The sequence below is a fragment of the Sceloporus occidentalis genome, unplaced genomic scaffold (genome assembly GCF_023333645.1).
Source record: "Sceloporus occidentalis isolate IW3139 unplaced genomic scaffold, rSceOcc1.0.p SCAF_20, whole genome shotgun sequence".
NCBI classification, from domain to species: domain Eukaryota; kingdom Metazoa; phylum Chordata; class Lepidosauria; order Squamata; family Phrynosomatidae; genus Sceloporus; species Sceloporus occidentalis.
Genome location: NW_028317000.1, coordinates 13,883,336 through 13,905,888, shown reverse-complemented (window position 1 = coordinate 13,905,888; position 22,553 = coordinate 13,883,336). Strand labels below are relative to the sequence as shown.

At 42.6% G+C, this 22,553-nt stretch overlaps 2 protein-coding genes across 5 annotated transcripts; one reads left to right on the top strand and one right to left on the bottom strand.

The window, feature by feature from the left end:
* Positions 1 to 656: 656 nt before the first annotated feature.
* Positions 657 to 18,162, bottom strand: LOC149302116 (acylphosphatase-2-like). 4 transcript variants are annotated; one of them, XM_089482873.1, is made up of 6 exons: positions 18,106 to 18,162; positions 17,651 to 17,795; positions 7,268 to 7,452; positions 5,560 to 5,576; positions 4,056 to 4,165; positions 657 to 1,239 (listed from the first exon to the last, which is right to left on the bottom strand). In XM_089482873.1, the coding sequence occupies exons 3-6, from the start codon at positions 7,320 to 7,322 to the stop codon at positions 1,125 to 1,127; spliced, it is 297 nt and encodes a 98-aa protein (XP_089338999.1). In that variant the 5' UTR covers positions 7,323 to 7,452; positions 17,651 to 17,795; positions 18,106 to 18,162; the 3' UTR covers positions 657 to 1,124. The 4 variants fall into 4 exon arrangements, with proteins under 4 accessions (XP_089338999.1, XP_089339001.1, XP_089339000.1 ...); XM_089482875.1 differs by lacking the exons at positions 17,651 to 17,795; positions 18,106 to 18,162 and adding an exon at positions 13,891 to 13,909; XM_089482874.1 differs by lacking the exons at positions 17,651 to 17,795; positions 18,106 to 18,162 and adding an exon at positions 11,736 to 11,760.
* Positions 11,447 to 22,219, top strand: TOP6BL (TOP6B like initiator of meiotic double strand breaks). The gene is made up of 10 exons (XM_089482870.1): positions 11,447 to 14,118; positions 14,408 to 14,552; positions 15,125 to 15,178; positions 16,258 to 16,358; positions 16,464 to 16,547; positions 16,842 to 16,897; positions 19,401 to 19,472; positions 20,738 to 20,930; positions 21,660 to 21,807; positions 22,026 to 22,219. Exons 1-10 carry the CDS (start codon positions 13,990 to 13,992, stop codon positions 22,208 to 22,210), a joined length of 1,167 nt encoding a protein of 388 aa, XP_089338996.1. The 5' UTR covers positions 11,447 to 13,989; the 3' UTR covers positions 22,211 to 22,219.
* The last annotated feature ends 334 nt before the right edge of the window (positions 22,220 to 22,553 follow it).

Sequence of the window (22,553 nt, the reverse complement as noted above, 5' to 3'; positions counted from 1 at the left end):
GGCAGTCGCAAAATCTTGCCAATAAAACCCTATGAGAGTTAGCCCTGGATGTGGGCTAGTGTTGCCTTAGCCTTAGGGTTGCCAGAAGTCAGAAATGAAGGCACACAACAAAGACATAGAATGGCAGCATTTTTCATGTGCTTTTGCGGACTATTGTCTATATCAGATGCAAAATGAAGATACCAATTTTAGTGACGAATTTCAGTTCTCCGCTGTTAAATGTTCACCTGCAAACACCAGCAGCTGAGGGCGAAAAAAGAGGAATGTCTAGTTATAAAGATTATAATTTCGGTGGGGCGAAAACACAAGATTTTGCACTTGCATACAGATAGCCTGAGATATGAAATATCCTTCTTTAGTATAATGGAGCAGATGGGTTTAACAGAATAGGGTCAACTCTCACTAAGATGTACAGCTTCTGCATTTCGGAAGGAGAAAGATAGAGCTGCATTAATTATTTAAACAAATATCATGTAGCTGAATGATAAGACCTGCTGGCAAGGCATGCCTCAATGAGGGAAGGCCTGCCATTACCTGAACCCGTTACCTTCCTTCTAAGTCCACTTGGTGATCTCTCCCTAAGATTGGCCATAGAACGGAAACGATACCCACAAATGCCATGCACATACCCGCCCCTCTCTGGCTCTACCACAAAAGGCAGCTAGATATCTTTCCTTTAAAGATCATCTTTAATAAGCTAATGATGTTTAATGAGCAAATATTCTTGCCAGGTGGGCATTGGCATGGGAAGGCAGCCTTCTTCCGGTGAGAAATGTGAAACTCAAAAGTCACCGTTCTCCACTTTCTAAGGTTGCTCAGTGCTCATAGGGGATGATGGTATGTTAGGAGTTTCCTGCAAGGAAGAGTTTTTCTGTCATTCGCCTAAAATGGCAGCTGTCCTCCCCATCTTCTCCAAACCCTGGATGAAAGACGAAGCGTGGCAAGAAGAGCAGTGGACATTTTGCATAACCTTATGAGAAACTGGTGACTCTACAGGTATTTTCTAGTCGCTTGGAGGACCCAAAGGTGTGCTGGAAGCATGATAGGACCCAGAGCAGCGTCTCATTTTATCCTCTGCCCCAGAAAAGAAAGGTGGAGTCTCTTTCTTGATGGAAGAGGTGCCTCTAATACTTGGTGGTGAAGGACTGGAACTCCAAACAAGTGATCTCCTTCTCATTGGAGAACACAGCCCGGTCAATGCGCGACATGGGGCTTCCTACGCTGCGGAGCCAGTTCTTCCTGAGAGGGAGAGGGAGAAAGAGAACTCAGCATTGCACCTCATGTTGCCTTCTTTTTCCTTTTCAGTCCTGCTTGAGCCTGAGCTGTTCATAGGAGCCAAAACCCAACAAGGCAAGCATCCACAGATACAGGCCGAAAGCTGAGCCAACGTCTAACAGATGCTCTGAGATATGCCCACATTATCCAGGCCACCTTTTAGAATGAAATGAAAGCAGGGCACTGCATAAAGGTGCCAACAAGGCAAACAGATCCAAATGGCTGGAAGGGGTGAGCCATAGCAGGAGAGAAAAGGCTGAGGGGGGAGAAAGAAAGTCTCCAGTCTATCGTAGGCTAAACATCTCACTAGAGTCCCTAGGGTTGTTTTTATGAAGCAGGAGGGTTTTTAGTTTCTTTGTATATTTTTATGTGATTTTATATTAGGTATGGGTGTTTTTAATGGTTTATGGTGATTTTAAATGTTTTGCCTGTGGGTCCCTCTGCAGAGAAAGGCAACGTATAAATGAAATAAATGTAATAAATACATCCCATAGCATTGCGTTAAACTGGTGTCAAACTGGATTACGTCCGCAGTGCGGGTGCATCCTGAGCCACGTAAAGAAGCATCTTGAACTATCCAAAGAGGCGGTGAATGGAGCTTCCTCTTGTAACAGAAGGAAGCTGCGTTTCGCATGCCACCCACACGCAGTAAGCCAGCCCTGCTAGTACTCCGTCGCGTGGGCATGTGCGGCAGGGCTGTTCATGGTTGAAGAACCGAGCCTCTGTTTATGGTTCTCGGCTGGAACTCTTCTCCAAAACGCAGGAGGGGAGGGTTAAATGGCTGCACACCTTTGCTTTTTTATTCCCTGCCAGGACCTGAACCAAAGAAAGGAGGGAGAGAAGAGCGCACCAACTTGGGGGGGGGGGTAACCAGTTGCTGCTATGGATTATCTCACACCCAGGACTTATCCATCGCTCACTAAGGCCAGAGTAATGTGGTTGCTATGGAAGCAGCCCCAATTTCATACTCCCCCCCCCCTAAAAAAATAAAGATGTGAAGAGGCAGGTTGCTATGGAAACTGTCCCAGTTTCCTCGCCTGTCTCTCCCTCTCTATGCATCTTCAAGGTGATGGGGGGGTTGTTGCCATAGAAATTGCCTCTGGTTGTCATCTGGGTGAAGGTGATGGAGGTCCTGGTTACAGGAGATGCCTCATCACCATGACACCCCAAATCCCCAGGGTGACCCTGGTCAGGGACTACATCTCTCTCTTTCGCCCTACCCCCAACACTGTTGTTCCTCGCCAATTCATAAAGCAATTTTCTTCATCTCCTCCCGGACCGACTTCTTAATTGCAAGCTGACCCAAGGCCCAGATTTGCCGGGCGGCAATTCACTGCGGGGACATAGTCTGGGGAGATGCCCTACTTAAACGGAGAGGTGGGGTGGATGGCTAGACACAAGAAGACACACTGTTGGCCATTGAGCCAATTCAAACAAAAGCCCACCCAATGGGGATACCGCTATTGGCCAACCCAAATGCACCATATACAGCGGAGCTTTGACAGCTTGCAACAAGTACATTGTGCATTTTGGTTGGCCGATAAAGTTACTGCTGTTTGGTGGGGTTTTGTTTGAATAAAGGATTCTTTGCAGATCAGGATCATGGAAACCATAACAGGCCATCCCTTCACCTTCATCTTTTTCTTCCCCTTTCAGAAGTAAACAGGGATGCAATTTGGGAAAGTCGGAAAGCCAATCCCTTTCGGTTGGAAGGGTAACATTCACCAGGACTGGTACATTAACCACATATCAAGACTGGGTACTTTAATCTGTAACCAAAAAATATTGCCCAGAAGACTGGTTTTGGGAGAAGAACCTGTAACTCTGTCCAGCACCTTGCTGCAATAAGAAGCTGTTAAGCAGTAGCCATAATTGTTGTGGTGATGTGCCTTCAAGTCATGTATTTTTAACTTATGCCGACTCTAAGGCAACCCCATCATGGGGTTTTCTTGGAAAGATTTCTTCAGAGGAGGTTTGCCATTGCTTTCCGCTGAGGCTGAGAGCATGAGATTTGCTTAAGGTCACATAGTGGGTTTAATGGCTGCGCTGGGAATCTGGTCTCCAGAATCATAGTCCAACATTCAAACCACTACGCCACACTGGCTAGTAGTAGCAGCTATTACAATGTGCTTGTGATGGATCATGGATGTGCAGTGAAGGATTCAGAGCTGGAAACCTGTTCATTATGAGATCTATAAGTGCAAAGAAAAACCAGGCCAACTGTGGTCTCTCGGACGTCTACTGAATTTGACGGAAGACGCAAATTTCAAGGTTGATTTCCACTTTCAGACAACCTTGGCACTGTGAAGTTGAAGGCTTTCATGGCCGGCATCCATAGTTCTTTGTGGGTTTTTTGGGCGATGTGGCCATGTTCTAGAAGAGTTTATTCCTGATGTTTCGCCAGCATCTGTGGCTGGCATCTTCAGAGGATGTTGGCATGGAAGTGAGTTGGGTCACACATATACACTCCACTTTCTTCCATGCCAGCATTCTCTGAAGATGCCAGAGCCACAGATGCTGGCAAAACGTCAGGAATAAACTCTTCTAGAACATGCCCAATGGCCTGAAAAACCCATAAAAAACTAATCTTGGCAATGTCGTGTGCAGAGTAATTGTGTGACTTTGTGCACAATGTCATGTCCTTTTCTTCCACACCTCGGCTTTGGCCTCTTCAGAGGAAAGGATTAGCCCTTTATACTCTCCATTTATCCAGCCTCCCCCCATTTCAGTTGTTGCCCTAAACGTAACCCCAGAAAGCTGCAGAAAGGCTATGTACTCACATGATCTCCACTTTCTCCTTTGGCCCCTGGACCTGTCCGGTCACAGTCCCATGCGCAGTGTTCTTCACCCAGCCGACCAGTCCCAACTTCCTTCCCTGCTCTTCTGTGTACTAGCAGGAAAGAAACACAGAAAGATGTAAAAGTCAGCAAAAGATATTAAGGCCGATTCAGAAATTGCGCATACATCGCTCAGTGTGTCACCCTGGATGACAACTGGCAGCTAAATATGTGAATTGTCTTCACTCAGGAACTTTGTGTTTTACAATTACATAAGGCGACACAGAAGCTGCTCAGCTGGTATATGATCTGCAATGGGTCTTTCAGCCGGGCAGATCTTTTCGTCCCTTGAGGGGCTGATAAAGGGAAAAGAACAAAGAACAGTAGCATTGCCAAATTATCTAGTTTTCTGGTTAGGGATTTGCTAGGTTTCCCAAATAAAACCCAGGGCTTTTGAGTCAGTGGCGAAGTGATATGAGCCTTGTTTGCTAGAACCCAAATAGAAAGGTGTTCCCAATGGCAAAATGTGCCCTTAAAAGCAACAAAACAATCATCTCTTCTAAACATGGAGGCTTTGATCTGCTCCCAATGTAGCCTCCTCTGCAGTCTATGGTTCCCAGGTTCATGACCCTATGAATGAGAGGCCTTTCCAGCTTAAATAGGAAAGCACTGGTTTGCTACGATTTTACAACGCTTAATTGATGTCTTGCTACAACTGGCAAACACTCTACTAGGGAGGATTGTGTATTTAGTTAGTTTACTATCTTCCCAGTCATTGTGGCACCAAGACTCACTCTCCACTCTGCATCCATCTTTTGTCCAGACACAAGTAAACTGCATTAAATGTTTCTTTTCCCTAAGTGGGTGAGAAGAAATATCATTCTCATTTCACCTTGATCTGGGAACAACTGCTCCTTTAGCTAAGATTTTTCTCTTAACCTCCAAACAGAAAAATATATTATGTGCGGCTGAATGTGTGCATTTCAATGCATAATATCTAAGGGCTGTCTGTAGGACTCATGTTTTGGCCTAGGAACCATGGGGTTTGGGATGATCCTGAACCGATTCAGTTGTTGAATACTGCGTCAACACTAAATAAATCCCACTGAACCAAAGGGTATATCTTAGTTGGGACTAATAACAGGATTCAGCTCTAAAAGTCCTCCACAAGGTAGTACTTGGCCACCTCTGGGATGTTACTTTGGCTCTCCGAGTTTAAAAGTCATGGCCCTGGCAGCAGTTGGCATATTTGCTGTCCAAAGACCAACAGATCTTCTGAAACTTAGCCACCAGGAAATGAGCAAATGCAATGGCAATGTGGAGTAACTGTGATCAATACCAATGGAGAGTCTATCCACAGATGAAAACACAGATCTGGATGGTGCTTAAGATATTTCAGTAATGTACAGTATAGTCCAAGCAGAAACCTTGTTTGGGAAAGTACTGTGTTAGGTGTGCTATGGATTAAGATGCCTTACCAAATCTCCTACGGTGGGATATGTCTTACCTTTCTAAAGAAGACACCTATGAGAAGAAAGAGACGTCAGTTAGTGATCCATGTATTAGTGGCAGAAAGAAGACATATTGGTTTTGTCAGGCCTTTGTAGGCTGTTTGCACAGGAGGGGAACTATTTTGTGTGTGTGTGTGTACATACATACAGTATATATATATATATATATATATATATATATATATATATATATATATATATGGTTTATTAAACCACTATGTAGTCTGCTTACTACTGGTTCACAACTCACTTTGCAAGTATGGGCCAATAAATCATGAAAGGCATTTCTCTCAGAGATTAGAAGCAGTAATAGTTTACTACACTACAGATGATGTTTAACATTGCCTTTTGGAGGAGCATTGCAAAAATTACATTTCAAAATTAACTGAATCGGTAGTGATGACACCCACTTTTTGTGCAACTACTAAAGTCCTGACCTGCTTTTTAAGCATTTAAGCAGAACCTTCCCATTTTTATGCCATTATCAAGTCATAGATTTACAGAGGGAAAAAGGTTGTGAAACTAACACATTTATTAGTAATGTCAGTGGCTTGCAGTGTGTGACATCATGCCCCGCTTTACAAAAAGTATGCTTGCAAGCTCAGTCCAAATCCAGGATTATGGTTTATTGTGCCAAGGCCTATCGGGATGCTGTTCATAAACCAGCAACAGCTGCTGGTTTAAAGCTGATTTATGACCTGGATTGTTTAGGTTTGGTAAAATTATAAGGTTTCAAGGTGATGCTAACCCATCCTTGTTCAGGTCAGTTATCCACATGTGCGAAGGAAGGGATTGATGCAAAGAAGTGGTTGGTACGCACATGTCGCCCATTCCCATTGTGGTATAATAAGTCAAAATCCCTGGCGTACTATTACATGCGAACATTGCTTTGCCCACTCCCTTTGTTTCAAGAGTCCTCAGCTTCTCCTATCAGTATGTTACATATGAGATTATTCTATCCAGATTGATCTTTCAATGTCCGTCATTGAAAAAGCATTGCAATGGACCCTCCACATTCGCTGGGGTCAGAGGCCTGGCGATTGCAAATGCTAGCCCCGACTGGCAGAAATCCACCTGCCAACAAGCGCATCGCTATTGCTAAGCGACAAAAGGATGCCGCGCAAGTCCCACTTGTGCCTTGCATCCCTTTCTCTCCTTTCCTCGATGCCTTTTTGCCATGGAAACCGTTCCCTGCGTCTCCAATTTCTGCACTTTGGGTATTGAATGTCCCAAAACATGTTACAAAATCATTATAATTTTAATTGTATGTGTTTCGGTTAAGAATGAGGTCGAATCAAGGATGCACCCTGAAATGGCCTAGATCTTGGCGGTACCCAAAAAATAAACCTCCCTATACTGCGATCTAGCATATTAAGCTTCTTCAACACCGAATTACCTTCATGTTCCCAATTAGTTTCCACGCTAAACGTAACTCCCCTGTGTATTGGTTTCAATTACGTTCCTTTGGATTCCTTGCAGACTGTCTTTCTGGCTTTATTTCACGGCTGCACCAGCTTGCCTTTGCTGCGTTTGGAAACGAAGCAAAGCTCTGCAACCCACAGAGCTGGCATCTTATTTCAAGCTATTTGCAGCAGAGGAACGGAGCCACCGTCTCTGTACACAAAGCCCCCCATTCTTGCTCCGGAAAGCAGCACATTCTCAGCATAGGTGGGTTGGAAGGAGGATAGAAATGAACAGACTCACCCTGGACATCTCCATAAACCTCATAATCGACCGCCCAGAACCCAGAGGAAGCCATAATGCTGTGCAGGCCCTAGGAAACTGAGAGAGGTCTGTGTGCTATCTGATCGGTTTTTATGCCGCAGCCAGTTTGGCTGGCCTCTGGGGTTGCTATATTCAGCAGGAAGGATGGGCGCAATGTGGCTCACCTGGAAGAAGAAAAAGGAGCACAAAGAAGCATGACAGTCAGCCCTCCATATCCACAGATTTATTCATGGTTCCAAGCATCAACAGATTGAAAATATCCCAATACATATATATACATTCCAAAGAGCAAACGTTGATTTTGCCATTGTATATAAGGGACGCCATTTCACGATGGCACTGTATATCACAGGACTTGAGGATCCATGGGTTTTGGTACCCCTGGAGTGTGTGTCCTGGAAACCAAACCCCAGCGGATACCAAGGGGCTACTGTAGTTAAATATATATATATCTCTATATCTCAAAAAGCAGACCTTGATTTTGCTCCTTTATATAAGGGACACCGATTCACTACACCATTGTATTTAATGGGACTTGAGCATCCATAGATTTTGGGGTCCTGGAACCAAATCTCAGTGGAAACCAAGGGCCCGTTGTATGTTCCAAAAAGCAAACCTTGGTTTTGCCATTTTTATATAAAGGACACCATTTCACTATGCCATTGTATATCATGGGACTTGAGCATCCATGGGTTTCGGGATCAACATGGGTCCAGGACCAAATCCCAGTGGAAACCAAGGGCCCACTATATATTCCCAAAAGCAAACCTTGATTTTGCCATTTTTATATAGGGGTTGACATTTTAGTATCCGTTGTGTTTAATGGGACTTGAGCATCCATGGATTTTGGTATCCATGGCGGATCCAGGAACCAAACCCCGGCGGATACCAGGGACCAACTGTATTTTGTAATTCAACCAATGTATGCAAAGCCAGGATTGGTTTGCTAAAGGCTTTTCTCGAACGAACCGTTATCCGCAAAATGGTACAAAATGGTACAGCGAGGGCCATTAAGGGGGTCTTTGAGACCTCCCCTGACCTCTTTTGTTTCTTCTGCAAATGGAAGACAAAATGCCCATTTTCCTCTCCGCTGTCAGAAGCAATCTCTTTCAACGCATGTCGGTTTGACCTCAGACTCCTTTGTGTTGGTGTTAATGGGCCTGCAGTATGCACAAGGGTTGTACAGTATATGCACTTTGGGAGCAGAAAAAGAAATAGCGGGAGGCAGGGAATATAATTGGAAAGATGGGTTTCGCGGTAGCGTCTGGTGCATCTGAACTTTTGCATTTGGAGAGAGCCTTAGGGACAGAGATGCAGAGCAGCAAAAGAAAGGCAATGCACTCCCAAATGCACTGCCTCCATCCCACAAAATGGCCCTTCCCGAAAACACACTGCAGAAATAATCCAGTTTGGGATCGCTTTAAATGCCCTGGCTCACTGCTAGGCAATTATGGGAACTGTAGTTTTGTGAGACATTGAGCCTACTCTATCAGAGGGCTATGGTGCTGCCACAATGAACTACAATTCCCAGGATTCCATAGCACTGAGCCAATGCAGTTAAAGCAGTCTCAAAGTGGATTATTTCTGCAGGGTGCTTTGGACCCAAAAGTGCTTTATTTCTGCGATATACATATACCCATAATTTTAAAGATTATTAAACTGGGTTATTTCTGAGGTGTGTTTTGGACCAAAGAGTGCTTTATTTCTGCAACGTAGGTTCCCCCAAAATCTCAAGGATTATTAAACTGGATTATTTCTGAGGTGCGTTTTTGGAAGTGCTTCATTTCTGCAATGTGGATACAACACCCCAGGTCTCAAGTATTACTAAACTGGATTATATCTGCAGTGTGGATACACCTAAAATCTCAAGGATTATTAAACTGGATTATTTCTGAGGTGTGTTTTGGACCAAAAAGTGCTTTATTTCTTCAATGTGGATACACCAAAAAATTCAAGGATTATTAAACTGGATTAACTCAAGGTCTCAAAGTCCCTTTGCATACTGATTGTTTTCCAGACTATAACATAGCAATGACTTTGAATTCTTCCCCTTCACTACTATTATTATTAATATTGTTGTTGTTGTTGTTACTGCTATTGTTGTTGTTTGTTTCTAATAATGCTGCTTTTGTAACAACTGATACCTCTGAGGGGGCAGGAAAAATGGGCTTGAGGGAATTAAAGAAGGATTAATTTTGAGGCTGAATAAAAAATCTCTGAGGAGAAATGGATAGAAGCGACCAGGCGCGCTCCCGCGAAGGGAAGGCAGAGGAATAGAAAAGAACCCGCGTTCAAATTTAGGCGGGGAAAAAAGGAGATCCAACGGTCGCGCGCCCAAGCCATGAAAGGGGAGGGGGCGAGAGCAGCGTGCAGGGTGCGCGCGCATTCTCCATGCTTTTTTTAATTGAGGGGGGGTTGTCTCAAATTAATTACTATTAATTGCTTTTAATTTTTAATTTAAGCCCTTTAATGAGGCATTTTTTGAAGTAAGAAGAAGCATCATAAAAATTACCACACACAAAAAACCAAAACACTACACAACAAAACAATAAAGCTTTGCAATAAAGGTTGCTTTGCAATCAAAAGAAAGCTCTCTCTGCTGAGGGGAATTTAGCCCAGAGAGGAAGGTGCGTCCAGACTGCAGAAATAATGCAGTTTGATACCACTTTTGGAGTGCCCTGGCTCCATCCTAAGGAACATTGGGATTTGTAGTTGGACAACACTTTTGCCTCACTAAACTACAAAACCCTATATTTCTGTAGGCTGGACTAGCCATAAATGGTGTCAAATTGTGTTATTTCCACACCCTTCAAGCGTTGTAGCCAAGTTTCTTATGGAATCCTAGGATTTGTAGTTTTATAGTCTTTTGCCTCCTCTGCCAAAGAGAGACGGTGCTTTAGCAAGCTGCAAATCCCAATATTCTGTAAACTGAAACCCTAAGTGGTGTCAAATTGTGTTATTTCTACATTATTATTATTATTATTGTGGATGCACCCTTCAAGTACTGTAGCCAAGTTCCTTATGGAATCCTGGGATTTGTAGTTTTACAGGGTCTTTCGCCTCCTCTGCCAAAGAGAGCCGGTGCCTCAGCAAACTACAATTCTCAATATTCTGTAGGCTGGAGCCCTAAATTGTGTCAAATGGTGTTATTTCTACATTGTGGATGCACCCTTAAGCATTGTGGTTCCTTATGGAATCCTGGGATTTATAGTTTTACAGGGCTTTTCGCCTCCACTGCCAAAGAGAGCCGGTGCCTCAGCAAACTGCAAATCCAAATATTTTGTAGGATGGAGCCGTGACAGTACAAAACGGTGTCAACCTTGCATTACTTTTCCAGTCCTTGAAGTGCTATAAGCCAGGATCCCCATGGAGTCCTGGGATTTGTAGTTTTGCAAGGCCTTCCCTGCCAAAGAGAGAAGATGCATCAGCAAACCACAAATCCCAGAACTTTGTAGGAAGGAGCCATGGCAGTTAAAAGTGAGCCGCTTTTTCGGAGAAAGGCTGCATTAAAAAATGAAATAAATAAACAATAAATAAAGAAAAGTGGTGTCAAACTGCATTATTTTTTGCAGTGTAGACTGCACCCCAAAAAGTGGGTTATATTTTGGAATAAAAGGCAGAGGAGACTATTGAGGAAGACAGAAGTATGGAGCAAATACTATTTACTTGTTTAGTATTTTTTTTAATGTAAGCCGCCTCGATCCTGATGGAGAGGCAGGATATAAATAATAATAATAATAATAATAAATTTATATACTGCCTTCCCAAAAAGATCAAAGCGGTTTACAAAATTACACAAAAACATAAAATGCACAAACGATTTATGCAAGCTAATACATAAAATACCTAAACAGTACATAACTTCTACAAAATAAAATTGCATCCCTCATCCCTTCACTAAAATACAACCATCATTAAACAAAATTACATAAACAATTACATAAAATACATAAATGATTTGCATAAGTAAATAAATAAAATACCTAAACAAAAAATAACATATACAACTAAAATTCCATCCCTCATCCCTAATAAAAATTATTATTATTATTATTATTATTTATTGCTTATTTGTACAGAAACAAATCAAGTCAAAACATTAAATCCTGCCCAAAGTGTACATTCTAAATTTGTAACGTATGTCCCATATATTTTAATAGGTCCAGAAATGCAGTAGATTAGCACTGAATTTCCAGCAGGGCTGGGAATCCAGATGTTGCAGAACTGCAACTCCCATCAGCCACAGTGAATGGTGAGGAATTCTGGGAACTGTAGTCCAGCAAGACAGGACTTCCAACACTGATTTAGTCCAATAATTGAGTAGGAGCAATTGAGTTTTTGGTGTAATGTGGAAGCTAGGGAGCCTGGAAACATATCAAAATTAGACATATTCGAATTCTGATTAAACATTGAACACATTCTTGGATACATGTTTCACTCTTTATACCTCGGTTTCCCCTTCTGTAAAATGGACAGAGTGCTACGTCGAAGGCCAAAGTGACGATAGCAGAGACGATAAAATGTTAATCATCTAAATAATATATTTCCGGGTGCAGAATACTTTATGATCGTTTCAAAACATGACAGCATTTCCGTTTTCTCCAATCTATAAAGCTGGATTTAATCTGTGTTATAATCTGCCTGTGAGTTTAATCCACATCTGTATTCTTATTCTACCCTCTAGTGGACACTGGGAAGATAAAGCTGTTTTCTTTGAAGATCTGTATATTTCAAACTGAACAAAATCTTTCAGCGGAGAAACGAAATGCGAGGATGCTTGATTATTCTGATCTAAATCTTCAACAGCAGTGAAACATCCATATTATTTCTGTATATAAGGGAGATATTTGTGTGCAAAACACACTATTTCCCTGCTTCACCCTTTTTGTTAAGTTTGGCAAAAAAAATAGTTTATTTTAAGCTACAGTTCCTTGTAAAGTTACAATGACAAGTAACTAATCCAGATTTTGACCAAGGATCCGCTTTGGTTATGTCTGAACCAGACCAGTGATTTCCTTTGCAGAAATCCAACCAACGAAATATAAAATCTTGACCAACTGTTGTGTAAATAATCAGAATATCTCCAAATCGAAGCATAGCAGCAAATGGTGCCTAATTTACTACAGTCAAGGTGAACTGTGTGCAAAGCTAGCCAAGGGTTTTTTTTGATACACAAAGCGCAGGAATCCATTAATTCCTGTCCCTGGAAGTAAAAATACAACGATACCAAATAAATAACTATTTGATCCTCCTTTACGACATCCAGAATCTGCTGCTTGGGGCAACCATTGGTCCTATGTATGCAATGCCAGGGTTGGTTTGCTATCACACATACTAACAGTCACGGGCTTTCTGATAAATATGTGATATGATGCCACTATGTTAGAATCAATAAATATTCCTATCTGCAAAGCAACTCACAACACAGCGGTTCCTCCACATTCGCTGGGGTTAGGACTGAAGTATCCCCATGAATGTGGAAAAAACACAAATGGAAAAAGCACTATTATTTTCACCTCTCTAGGAATCTCCAGGATAATTATATTATCCACATCTGCCAGAAATTGACCATAGAACCATGTTGGAGGACCTGCAAATGCCTAGAGAAGGGTTTTCTCTAGGTCCTCCAGTGCAACTCTATGGCCAGAAATTGACCACAGAACCATATTGTAGGACCTACAAGGGCCTAGATAACATGTTTTCTCTAGGAACGTCTAGGTTCTCCAGCACAACTCTAAGGCCAACTTCCAGCAGAGCTGCGCTGGAGGACCTAGATATTCCTGGAAAGAACATATGAACCAAAACGGCAAATAACCGAATCCGCCAAAGTCGAATCCGCAAATGTGGAATTCACCCTCCTTTCAGTAAGAGACCATGTGGCTTTTGTATAAACAGGTGGCCCACAAGGAGACCATTAAGAGCTGCCTAATTTCTCATTAATTCTATTATTGGAAACCAACGCAGCAGGGAATAGCAGCTTCCAGGTTGCAAGGAAGGGGCTTTTCGCCTTGGCTTGCAAGCTGGGAAGTCAGCCATCCATGATGTGCAGTTGATATCAAGACTGCCTGAATCACATCTACACTAGTTTGGACCACTGCCGGTTGTTAATACATTAGCAAAGGTCCAAAACACCTTGCAAAAATAATCCAGTGTGACACTGCTTTCACCGTCATGGTCCAAAACGCACTGCAGAAATCATCCGGTTTGAGACCGCTTTAACTGACCTGGCTCAATGTTAGGGAACTCTGAGAACTATGTGGGATATTGCGCCTTCTTTGCCAGAAAGCTGCTCCTTGTAAAGGTTTAAAGAGGGCAGAGATGTGTGGTGGATTTCCGTTGTCGCATCCAGTTCAACGCACAACGTCAACCCCACAATCCAGTACAATCCTTGAAACAATCTTAACTTTTACGATGCAAAACTTTCAAGAGGTGATGCTTTGCTCTGTACCTAGCCTGCCTTCCCTTTCAAATACGACTAATCCAAAGTCTCATTCAGATAAATAGAGACTCAGTCTGCTCTTCTAACAAAAGTTTCAGGAGACAAACAAGCCTTTTGTTGAACAGAACAACAGTGAATGAGGGCATTTTGGAAATATTCCCACCTGAAGCAGCATCTCTTGTGGAAAAGGACATCGTGATGCTGGCTTTGGGCCTCCAGAAGAGTTTTAATCCATTGTTCCCCTTGCTTCTAGTTAAGGATTATGAGTTTAGAGGACTATGGGCAAAGAAAGCACCTGCTATCACTGTGCTTTGCCAATGTTTCTCCAAGAAAACAGCATGCATTGCTGCAGACCGCTTTTGTCCGCCTCCAAGGACTTTTCTTTCTCCAGGTTTGCAATGATCTCCTGGCCAATATTTCAAAATTCGTGCTTGAATTCAATTCAGTGTTCAATCTTTTTTGAATGCAAACAGTAATGACACTTCTGTGTTCAGACCTTTCAGAGAACAAACCACACTTGCTCCTTAATGGATGGTTAAAAGATACAGATTTAAGTGGTGGGAAGATGATATTACCTGGAACGTCCATGAATGTCCATCTTTGATACAAGGCAATTGCCCACAACAATTAAACATAATCATTATTCCATGCATTACTAACATGGCTTTTTACCGTTTCAGATTTTAGAATATCTAGTCATTCAGCTTCAGTATGGAAAGAAAGGACAGAGCGAAGGGCTTTCTGCAGAACAAGAAACACTTGTGGTTTTTATGGACATAGAAGAGTCTCCCCAGAAGATAAATCAGTCCCACTGTGCTATTGTCAGTGAGTGTATTTAATGTAAATCACAGTACACTTTAGAATGATCTCCGTATTTTACAAAGGGGAGGAAAAACAGACACATTTGCCACTGTCTTCATGCCCACTGTTTTAATTTCAAATGCCCTCAGCAACTTTTAAGGTAGCCACTTACATATCTGCAACAATGGAAGTGTATCAGACCTAGCCAAAGAAAGGACACACATTTGCATCCAATTGAATATACTCATTTAGATGGATGGATCTACTTTTGGTAATATTACTATAGTAATGCAATTGTTGTTGCTGTGTGCCTTCAAGTTGTTTCCAAATTATGGCAACCCTAAGGCATGTATAAGATTTGTTCAGAGAGGGTTTGCTTTTGGCTCCTTCTGAGGCTGAGAGTCTGTGACTTGCCAAAGGTGACCCAGTGTGTTTCTGTAACCAAGCAGAGATTTGAACTCCATTCTCTATAGTACAACACTACATCACATTGGATCTCACATCCCACTATAATGTGGAAAACAGACCCAAGTGACCTATGTATTTTTCATATTAGTCTTTTGAGTATGAAATGTCCTCTTCTTTGTTCCTTGCAGTTTCAGCAAAGGGCGACTTTTGCCACCGACTCCTCAGGGATCAGACACACAGAGGTAAACATTTCCATGTATTTCCATGGTTTGAAGCTTACGAACATCAGCAGAGCACTGATGGATCAGACTCGAAGGGCATGGAGTTTGCCATTCCCCCCCCCCCCCAGTTGCCAATTCCACAAGCAGGATGCAAGCACCGTAATGCTCTGCTTGTGTCCCTCTGCGACTGCTATTCAGAGACAACGTCCCAGTTTGTAGATTTTCTGACCTTGGAGACTTCAGGCTTGAGATTTGTATCCCAAATCTCAAGCATAGGTAGCTTTAAAAAGCCCAGGGGGATGTTTGAATCTACAGCAGGGATGGAGATCTGCTTTGTCTTTTTGGACAGCTTAATTTGTTACAGTCTTCAGGCAATGAGGGCATGGTTTGGCCAAAGCTTCAGGGATTGGGAGTTGAAGGAGGAATCATGAAACCCATATCTGACAGCAGCTCCCAATATTCCTCACAGTTGGGGGCCGCTGGGATTTGCAGTCAAGTAACATCTGGAACTCCACATGATTCTCACCCCTGAGCCTTGTGGAATCCATACAGCTGTCCCACTTTTTCTACATAACTCGAATCCCAGTGCTAGGTAGGATTCTTGTCATGTTAGTGCTGTAGTAATACTAATGTAAAAGGGACGCATGGCTTAGTGGTTAAGATGCTAGTTCTGATGATCGGAAGATCGGACGGTTGGCAGTTCGAGGCCCAGGTGCCGCATGATGGGGTGAGCGCCTGTCACTAATCCCAGCTTATACCAACCTAGCAGTTCAAAAGCATGCAAATACAAGCAGATAAATAGGTACCACTTCAGTGGGGAGGTAACAGTATTTGGTGCAGTCATGCTGGCCATATGACCACCGGAGTCGTCTTTGGACAACGGTGACTCTTTGGCTGAGTAACAGAGATGAGCACCGTCCCTTACAGTTGGTTACAACTAGATATTCATGTCACCTTTACCTAAATCTAATGTACTTAGTGATGCCAGCTGATTTCACAATAAGGGGAACATGTGTCGTCCTATGGCAATCTCTTGTCCCCAGAGCAAGGTGTCTTTGTCTACCTTATATGTCTCACATCAGTAATTTTCCATCCCATAGAAATGGAAGCCTTGCTGCCTTTATGCCAGAGGAAAGCCCTGAGCGGAAGAGGATGTCCTCATGAATCTCTACACTCCATGCCTTTTCAGCTCTCTTTTAAGGTTAGCCTCGCCAGTGGGTACAAAGGCCATGTAATATAGCTTTTAGTTAAACATTTTGGAAAGGAGACTTCAACAAGGTGCATTTGGTGGATTTTTTCCCTTCAGGTCTGTGAGAAGTCGGAAGTCCTTGCGGAGGACGGTTTAGCAATGAAGCAGTTCATCCATAGGATCAGCCTTGTCCACACAACGGTAAGATCCTTCTTTTGGATTCTGAAGCTTCCAAAGGATCAACTGGCTTCAAACTTTAAAGATAGGGATGCTAACATCAGGATGGGAGAGGCTTTCTGGAAGCTAAATATGAAAAGGGAAATGTTGTTTCCTGACCTCTGATCAGTTCTGATCAACTGCCAGGTGCAGTCTTTTTTAAAGATGCCAATGGCCATGTAGAGGCTTTGTTAACTGAGATATGCCTGCATAAAGCAGGCAACCTATCTTTCCGTACAGTTTCCAGTCTATTTTATTATCTGTTGCTCTGCCTTGCAGATCAAGTTTCACTACTGCGTAAAAGCCAATGGCCGAATTTCTTCTGAGACCTACAGGTAGGCAAACGCCTCGTCCAGAAAACTATAATGGCACTTGCAAAAGAGTTAAACAGTTCAGTTGCTCTGCCAATTGACATGAAACAACAGTCGTCATGGCCTGCTTCAGACAAACGCTTAGAAAGACGCCTGCTCAATGGCTGAGGAAAAAGAGAGTCGACACATGACTGCTGAGCATAGATTTTGCAGATAACTGAAAGCACTCACCTGTATTGTTTTCCCTGAGAGAAGAGTTAAAGCAAAGGAACAAACAGAATTACGTTTCAAAACTAGAATTCACAGTCCTCCTTCCCTGACACCTACCACCAAGAGTAAGGTTACTTCTAATGTAGGAAGCAGAGACGTGAAAATCTCTGGCACATCCAAGCGTATCTTTGCTGAATGCAGTCTTCGTGTTACTTCTATCTAGACTGTATGCTATCTAGGTCCAAGAATAACCTCTCTCATTTTACACTACCTAATAGCACTCATGTACAGCTGTCTAAAAATGGCCTCAGTTTATGTCAAAGCTCAGAACCTGCCATGAATTTCAGCACCTTGTTTCACATTTATTTCCAGTTACTCCAGGTTTCTAGGGCCTGTGCATTTTTCATTATCAGACGTTCCAATGGCTAAAGAAGATCTCCTTGCCGTCTTTTGTCACTGCCTTCAAAGCCTGCAAATGCAGTCCTGCTTGACAGTTAACACTCTTTGTTATACTAACCATTTACTAAACATTCTGTACACTCAACATTTTAAAGCCAACATACTTACTCCTTGACTGTAATTCAGAATCCTGCAGACAGACAGGTCTGTCCTGGCGCCATCCTAGAGCCTTGCTGTCAATTCCTATTCAGCATCTCAAGCACAAAGAGCGTCTTGTTCTGTCCTCCTCTGGTTTAAAGGTCCTGAAACTGTCCTGAAAGAATTGGCAAGGATTAACAGTTTGGCCTGAGTTAAACTTTCCCACTGAAACGGCTCTTATTTACAACTGTGGGGAAAGGAGAGGAAAGAGACCGAGGGTCCAGGACAAACCCCCTTTTGCTTCAGTTGTCAGAACCAATATCTACAAACCTAAACACATTTATGATGGCAATTCACACAGAAAAACAAAAGGACATACATCCCGCCGTCCAAAAGAGGACACAGATTTGGGTAACATTTGCACATTCTGATTTATACATATCGAGTACATCATTTAAATAGGGTTGCAATGCAAACCATATCACCTTTGTGAGGATGGTTATGTACCCGCTGCTCAGTTTGATCTCCAACACTGGAATGAGTAAGGGTCATCTCTGTCCTCCCTTCGTGGAATTTACCTTTAAACCAGATTTAGATTGAACTGTCCTTTTTAAAAAGAGGACGATGGTTGCAATGTCCTTCAAGGAGAAAAAGGAACGTCCTCACGCACATATCCTTTCACCTAATGGTTTGAGGAGAGTGTGGCTGCACCAGAAGGAAGTGGGAGGCATGAAGCACATTTTACCAGCTTCTGCATATACTACTCTACAGAGAAACAGAACAGAAATAGAAGCATAGAGTTGGAAGGGATCCCAGAACCATGTAGTTCAGCTCCTTGCTAGTACAGGAATCCACATTGAAGCACCTAATCTCTGCTTACAAACCTCTGAGTTAGTCTATTCCACTGTTGAACAGTGCTGTCCTTCCTAAAATGTAGTCGGAATCTGCTTTTTGTAATTGAAGCCATTGGCTCAGCTTCTGCCCTCTTGAGCATCATAGAACAAGCTCACTCCAACATCTCTAAGTCAATGGCTCCCAAACTTTGGTCCTCCAGATGTTTTGGACTTCAGCTTCCTACATTCCTGACTTTTGGCCAAGCTGGGAGTTGAAATCCAAAACACCTGGAGGACCAAAGTTTGGGAACCACTGAGATATATCACGATGTCTATCGAATTCGGAGAAACAGAATGGTTCCCCACTGGCAAAGGGGTCAGGCAAGGATGTATTCTGTCACCCAATTTGTTCCATTTGTATGCAGAAAATATAATCAGAAAAGCGGGTTTAGACTCAGAAGGAGGAAGAATGAAGATAGGATGAAGGAACATCGACAATTGGAGCTATGTGGATGACACCATACTACTTGCGGAAAACATCATAGGCTTGGAACGATTGCAAAGGAAGGTCAAAGATGACAGTGCAAAGGCAGGCTTAGATTATAATGAAAAGGGAGATGACTCACTGGCTGGAGCTCTGAACAAGAGTACTATACACTGGACATTTTCTTTTTAACCTGCTTCAAAAGAGGGATGAGTGTCTATAAGTTAAAACTGCTATCCATACTTTTTAAAGCACAGCTCTGTAGTGTATAAAGACCATGCTATCAACATATTCCCTGGCATTCCTTTGTGAAAAGTGCCAGGGGAAAATTGCTAGTGGGAAAATGCATAATGCAAACTTGTTTTAATTTTAGTGATCTGTCTCTCATATATATATATATATATATATATATATATATATATATATAATGCACTGACTGTTCTATCTTCCTTCTGTTCACTAGCGCAGAGAGTAGAGCCAGCACATGTTTGCCCGACGGGAGGAGGCTACTCACTGATCCGAAGCATTTTATGAGGTGAGGACTGGGAGGTGCTTGTACTGTGGGCCCTGAGTAAATAGGTACAGGTGCGCATTGACCCTAACAACAGGTAATGGGCACGGACTCCAATGATAATATGAAAATGTTTGGAGTCCTACGGTTTGGTTCTTTTGTTCCCTCTTTTGCGGTAGAGGCACAGAAATGGCCTATGGCTGAGTACCACCACCACCAACAACAACCCCAATAAACTGAAGTCCATAATATCCAAGGATGACCAAATTATATTTGCACCTGAAACAGGAAATCCCACAAGTAGTGCCCTCACCCATCCTGGCATTCAAAATACCATTATATCTTAAGCATTCAGCCACTGAAAACCAGTATGGTTTGAACGTTGGACCATGATTCTGAAGACCATGGTTCAAATCCCTGCTTGAGTCTGAAAAGCTTGGCCAGAGCACGCTCTCTTGGCCTCAGAGGATGCCAAGGACAAATCCCCTCTGAAGGAACATGCCAAGAAAACCCTGTGATAGGTTCTCCTTAGGGTTGCCATATCTCAAACACAACATGGAGGCACACAACAACAACACATCCAGCTGTTGCTTTCCTTTCACAATGGCCAGATATGCCCAATCTACTGGAAAGATCTTTCCCCCAAGCCCTATTGCAACGAATGGAAGGGCACCGCTCTAGTAGGTGACCTTGGTAAATTTCCAGTCCAGGCAGAGATTTGGGTTGGAAATGAATGAATGCCAGATACTGAGAGGGTTAAGCTGCAAATGCTTCAGGGTGAAAGCGTCTGGGCGCCAAAAGCCAGTCCTTCATCTTCTTAATCTGTCCACAAAGACCTGCTTCAGGCACCTAGATTGTTTACTTGCAAAAAGAAATTGTGGCTGAGATAGTTTCAAAGGGAGGCAGAAGAGAAAGCGTTCCTTAGCTCAGAACTAGCCATAATCTGTATTGCCACCTGGCGGATGTGGAAAGTGAGAGCTGAGGGCGCACATTTCTTGGGAATCCTTGCTTTGTCAGACAAATATGTGACCAAAACCAAATCCCATCCATCTGACACCTGTAAGAATGCCCTTGCTCTCTTTAAGTGGTTATGTCACGAACTTACTACCAGGTTTGCCCACCAGTTGGTGGAAAACAGCCTAATGGCTGTTGGGAACGGAAATCCAAAACATCTGGTTAGTTCTGGATCGGGGAAGTTTAGTTTAGCCAGACTCTTGTCGGATTCCTATTTCCTTGACTGTACTTTCTTTCTAATCCCCGAACCTTTTTCTTTGTGTGGATCTTACCAGGTCAGTATCGAGGGATGCGACCTTGTCCTGTGACAAAATCCACCTTGTGTCCGGTGAGCCAGTCGGCCTCTTTGTTCCAGATGAAGTGGCCAAAAGAGGCTTCGGCGGGGAGTTACGGCTGACCCCTGTTGCGGCTCTATGTCCCTGCCAGAAGCCTTTCCCTAACCAGCGAACAAGGATCGCTGCTCTCTCCGTATCCTTTGCTATAACAGGACCCAGATGGTAGGAAGACGATGAAAGAATGCCTGCTTGGAATGGACCAAAAGCATACCTAGTTTGCTATTAATACATAAGACTTGTATTTGTTCATCTTATCCCCACTTCCATAGGAGGTTCCAAGTAAATCATCACTGGTTGCAAGTCTGATGCAATATGGTCTACCTTCCGTCTTCCTTGATGGCTTTGAATTCGCTGTGCTTTTACCCAGTCAGCAAATGCTTTGTAAACTTCACTATCTATTCCTATGCTATAGCTAAAATGTACCGATGCAAGAAGATAGATGTATTTCTTATAAATGCAGCAACATTGATATGATCCAACAGCATCCTTAACCGCTTAATATGCAATTCCTATTTTCTAATTTGTGCACCTTTGTCCTTCACTGTTTTCTGAACTTGTCTCATTTTGCTACAGTCCTACAAGATGGTCACCGTTTCCTAGTTGTATTGTTACATTTAACCATGTCAATGCTCAGCTTTCTTTTATTTATGTGTATTGCTTGGGTGTGTGTGTGTTTTCTATTTTATGTTCTACTGTTATTTGTCTATTTGATCTTACCAATATAAGCAGCCTTGGCTGCTTCTTAGCAAGATGATGCTAAGCCTTGCTGACCTAAAATGGTGCAATACCAATATCTTTCATACTAATGTCATTAAGTTTAAGTCTTTGGCCTCCAAACAGCCTTTTCCTTAGCTGTCGCTAGGTGTTTCTTTATGACCCAGCAGGACTGCCTATATCCTTACCTGCAATGGAAGCATCGTGCTCTTTTTTTGAAGACCCTTCATGTTTAGCAGCATGGGAGAGATACAACTATGTGGCAATACTGAATTCAGATCCCTATTGGGAGGAAGGTAAGATGCGACACATTTGTCGCTTGCACTCATTTCGAGGTGTTTTTATTGTGAAGGAATTTTTAAACTGCCTCGGGAGAAAGACAGCATACAAGTGAAACAAATAAATACATGTCCAATGATATGTAGAGGGTTATACCTTCTTCTTTTATGATATAAGTGAATGTTGCATCTGTATTATCTACATGAACTACCATGCGGTCTTTTCTGTTTCACAGATACGGCAAAGCCTGACGTCAGATACAGACTCCATGCCAGCCAGAAACATGACTTGCAAGAGACTTCCGAACAGACCTTGCTGCTCTTCCTTTTTCTTACGCATTCTGATCAATTTCAAGACAAGCCTTTCTATAACTTCTGTATATATGGCTACCTGTATCTGTGGAATTTTTGTAGGGCATAGTTGGGGAGTAATGTGCCAGCTGTTTGGGAACAGCGCGCCTTCTAGAACCTGTGGAGCGAAATGTACAGTACAACAAACATTTCAGTTGAGAATATACTGAAACATTTCCTCCACTGTTCAATAATAATAATAATAATAATAATAATAATAATATCCCACCTCTCTGTGGAACACAACCAGGGCAGCTTACAAGTTAAAGTATTCAATATACAAGAGGGTTGGGGAGAAAACACCTCCTAATCTGTCACTGTTTGCAATGAGTCTTGGAACATTTTATATGTGTACAAGTGCCACATTTTATCATAATATATATTTTACTATCAGGACTTGGGTGCTTACTCTC

Coding starts and splice junctions, on each gene's coding strand:
- LOC149302116 (XM_089482873.1), bottom strand. CDS start 7,322: ATGGCTTCCTCTGGGTTCTGGGCGGTCGATTATGAGGTTTATGGAGAT. Junction 1,240..4,055: donor AAGGAGAAAGTGGAGATCAT/GTGAGTACATAG, acceptor TCTCCCTCTCAG/GAAGAACTGGCTCCGCAGCG.
- TOP6BL (XM_089482870.1), top strand. CDS start 13,990: ATGAGTTTAGAGGACTATGGGCAAAGAAAGCACCTGCTATCACTGTGC. Junction 15,179..16,257: donor CAGGGATCAGACACACAGAG/GTAAACATTTCC, acceptor TCCATCCCATAG/AAATGGAAGCCTTGCTGCCT. Junction 20,931..21,659: donor CAAGGATCGCTGCTCTCTCC/GTATCCTTTGCT, acceptor AGCTGTCGCTAG/GTGTTTCTTTATGACCCAGC.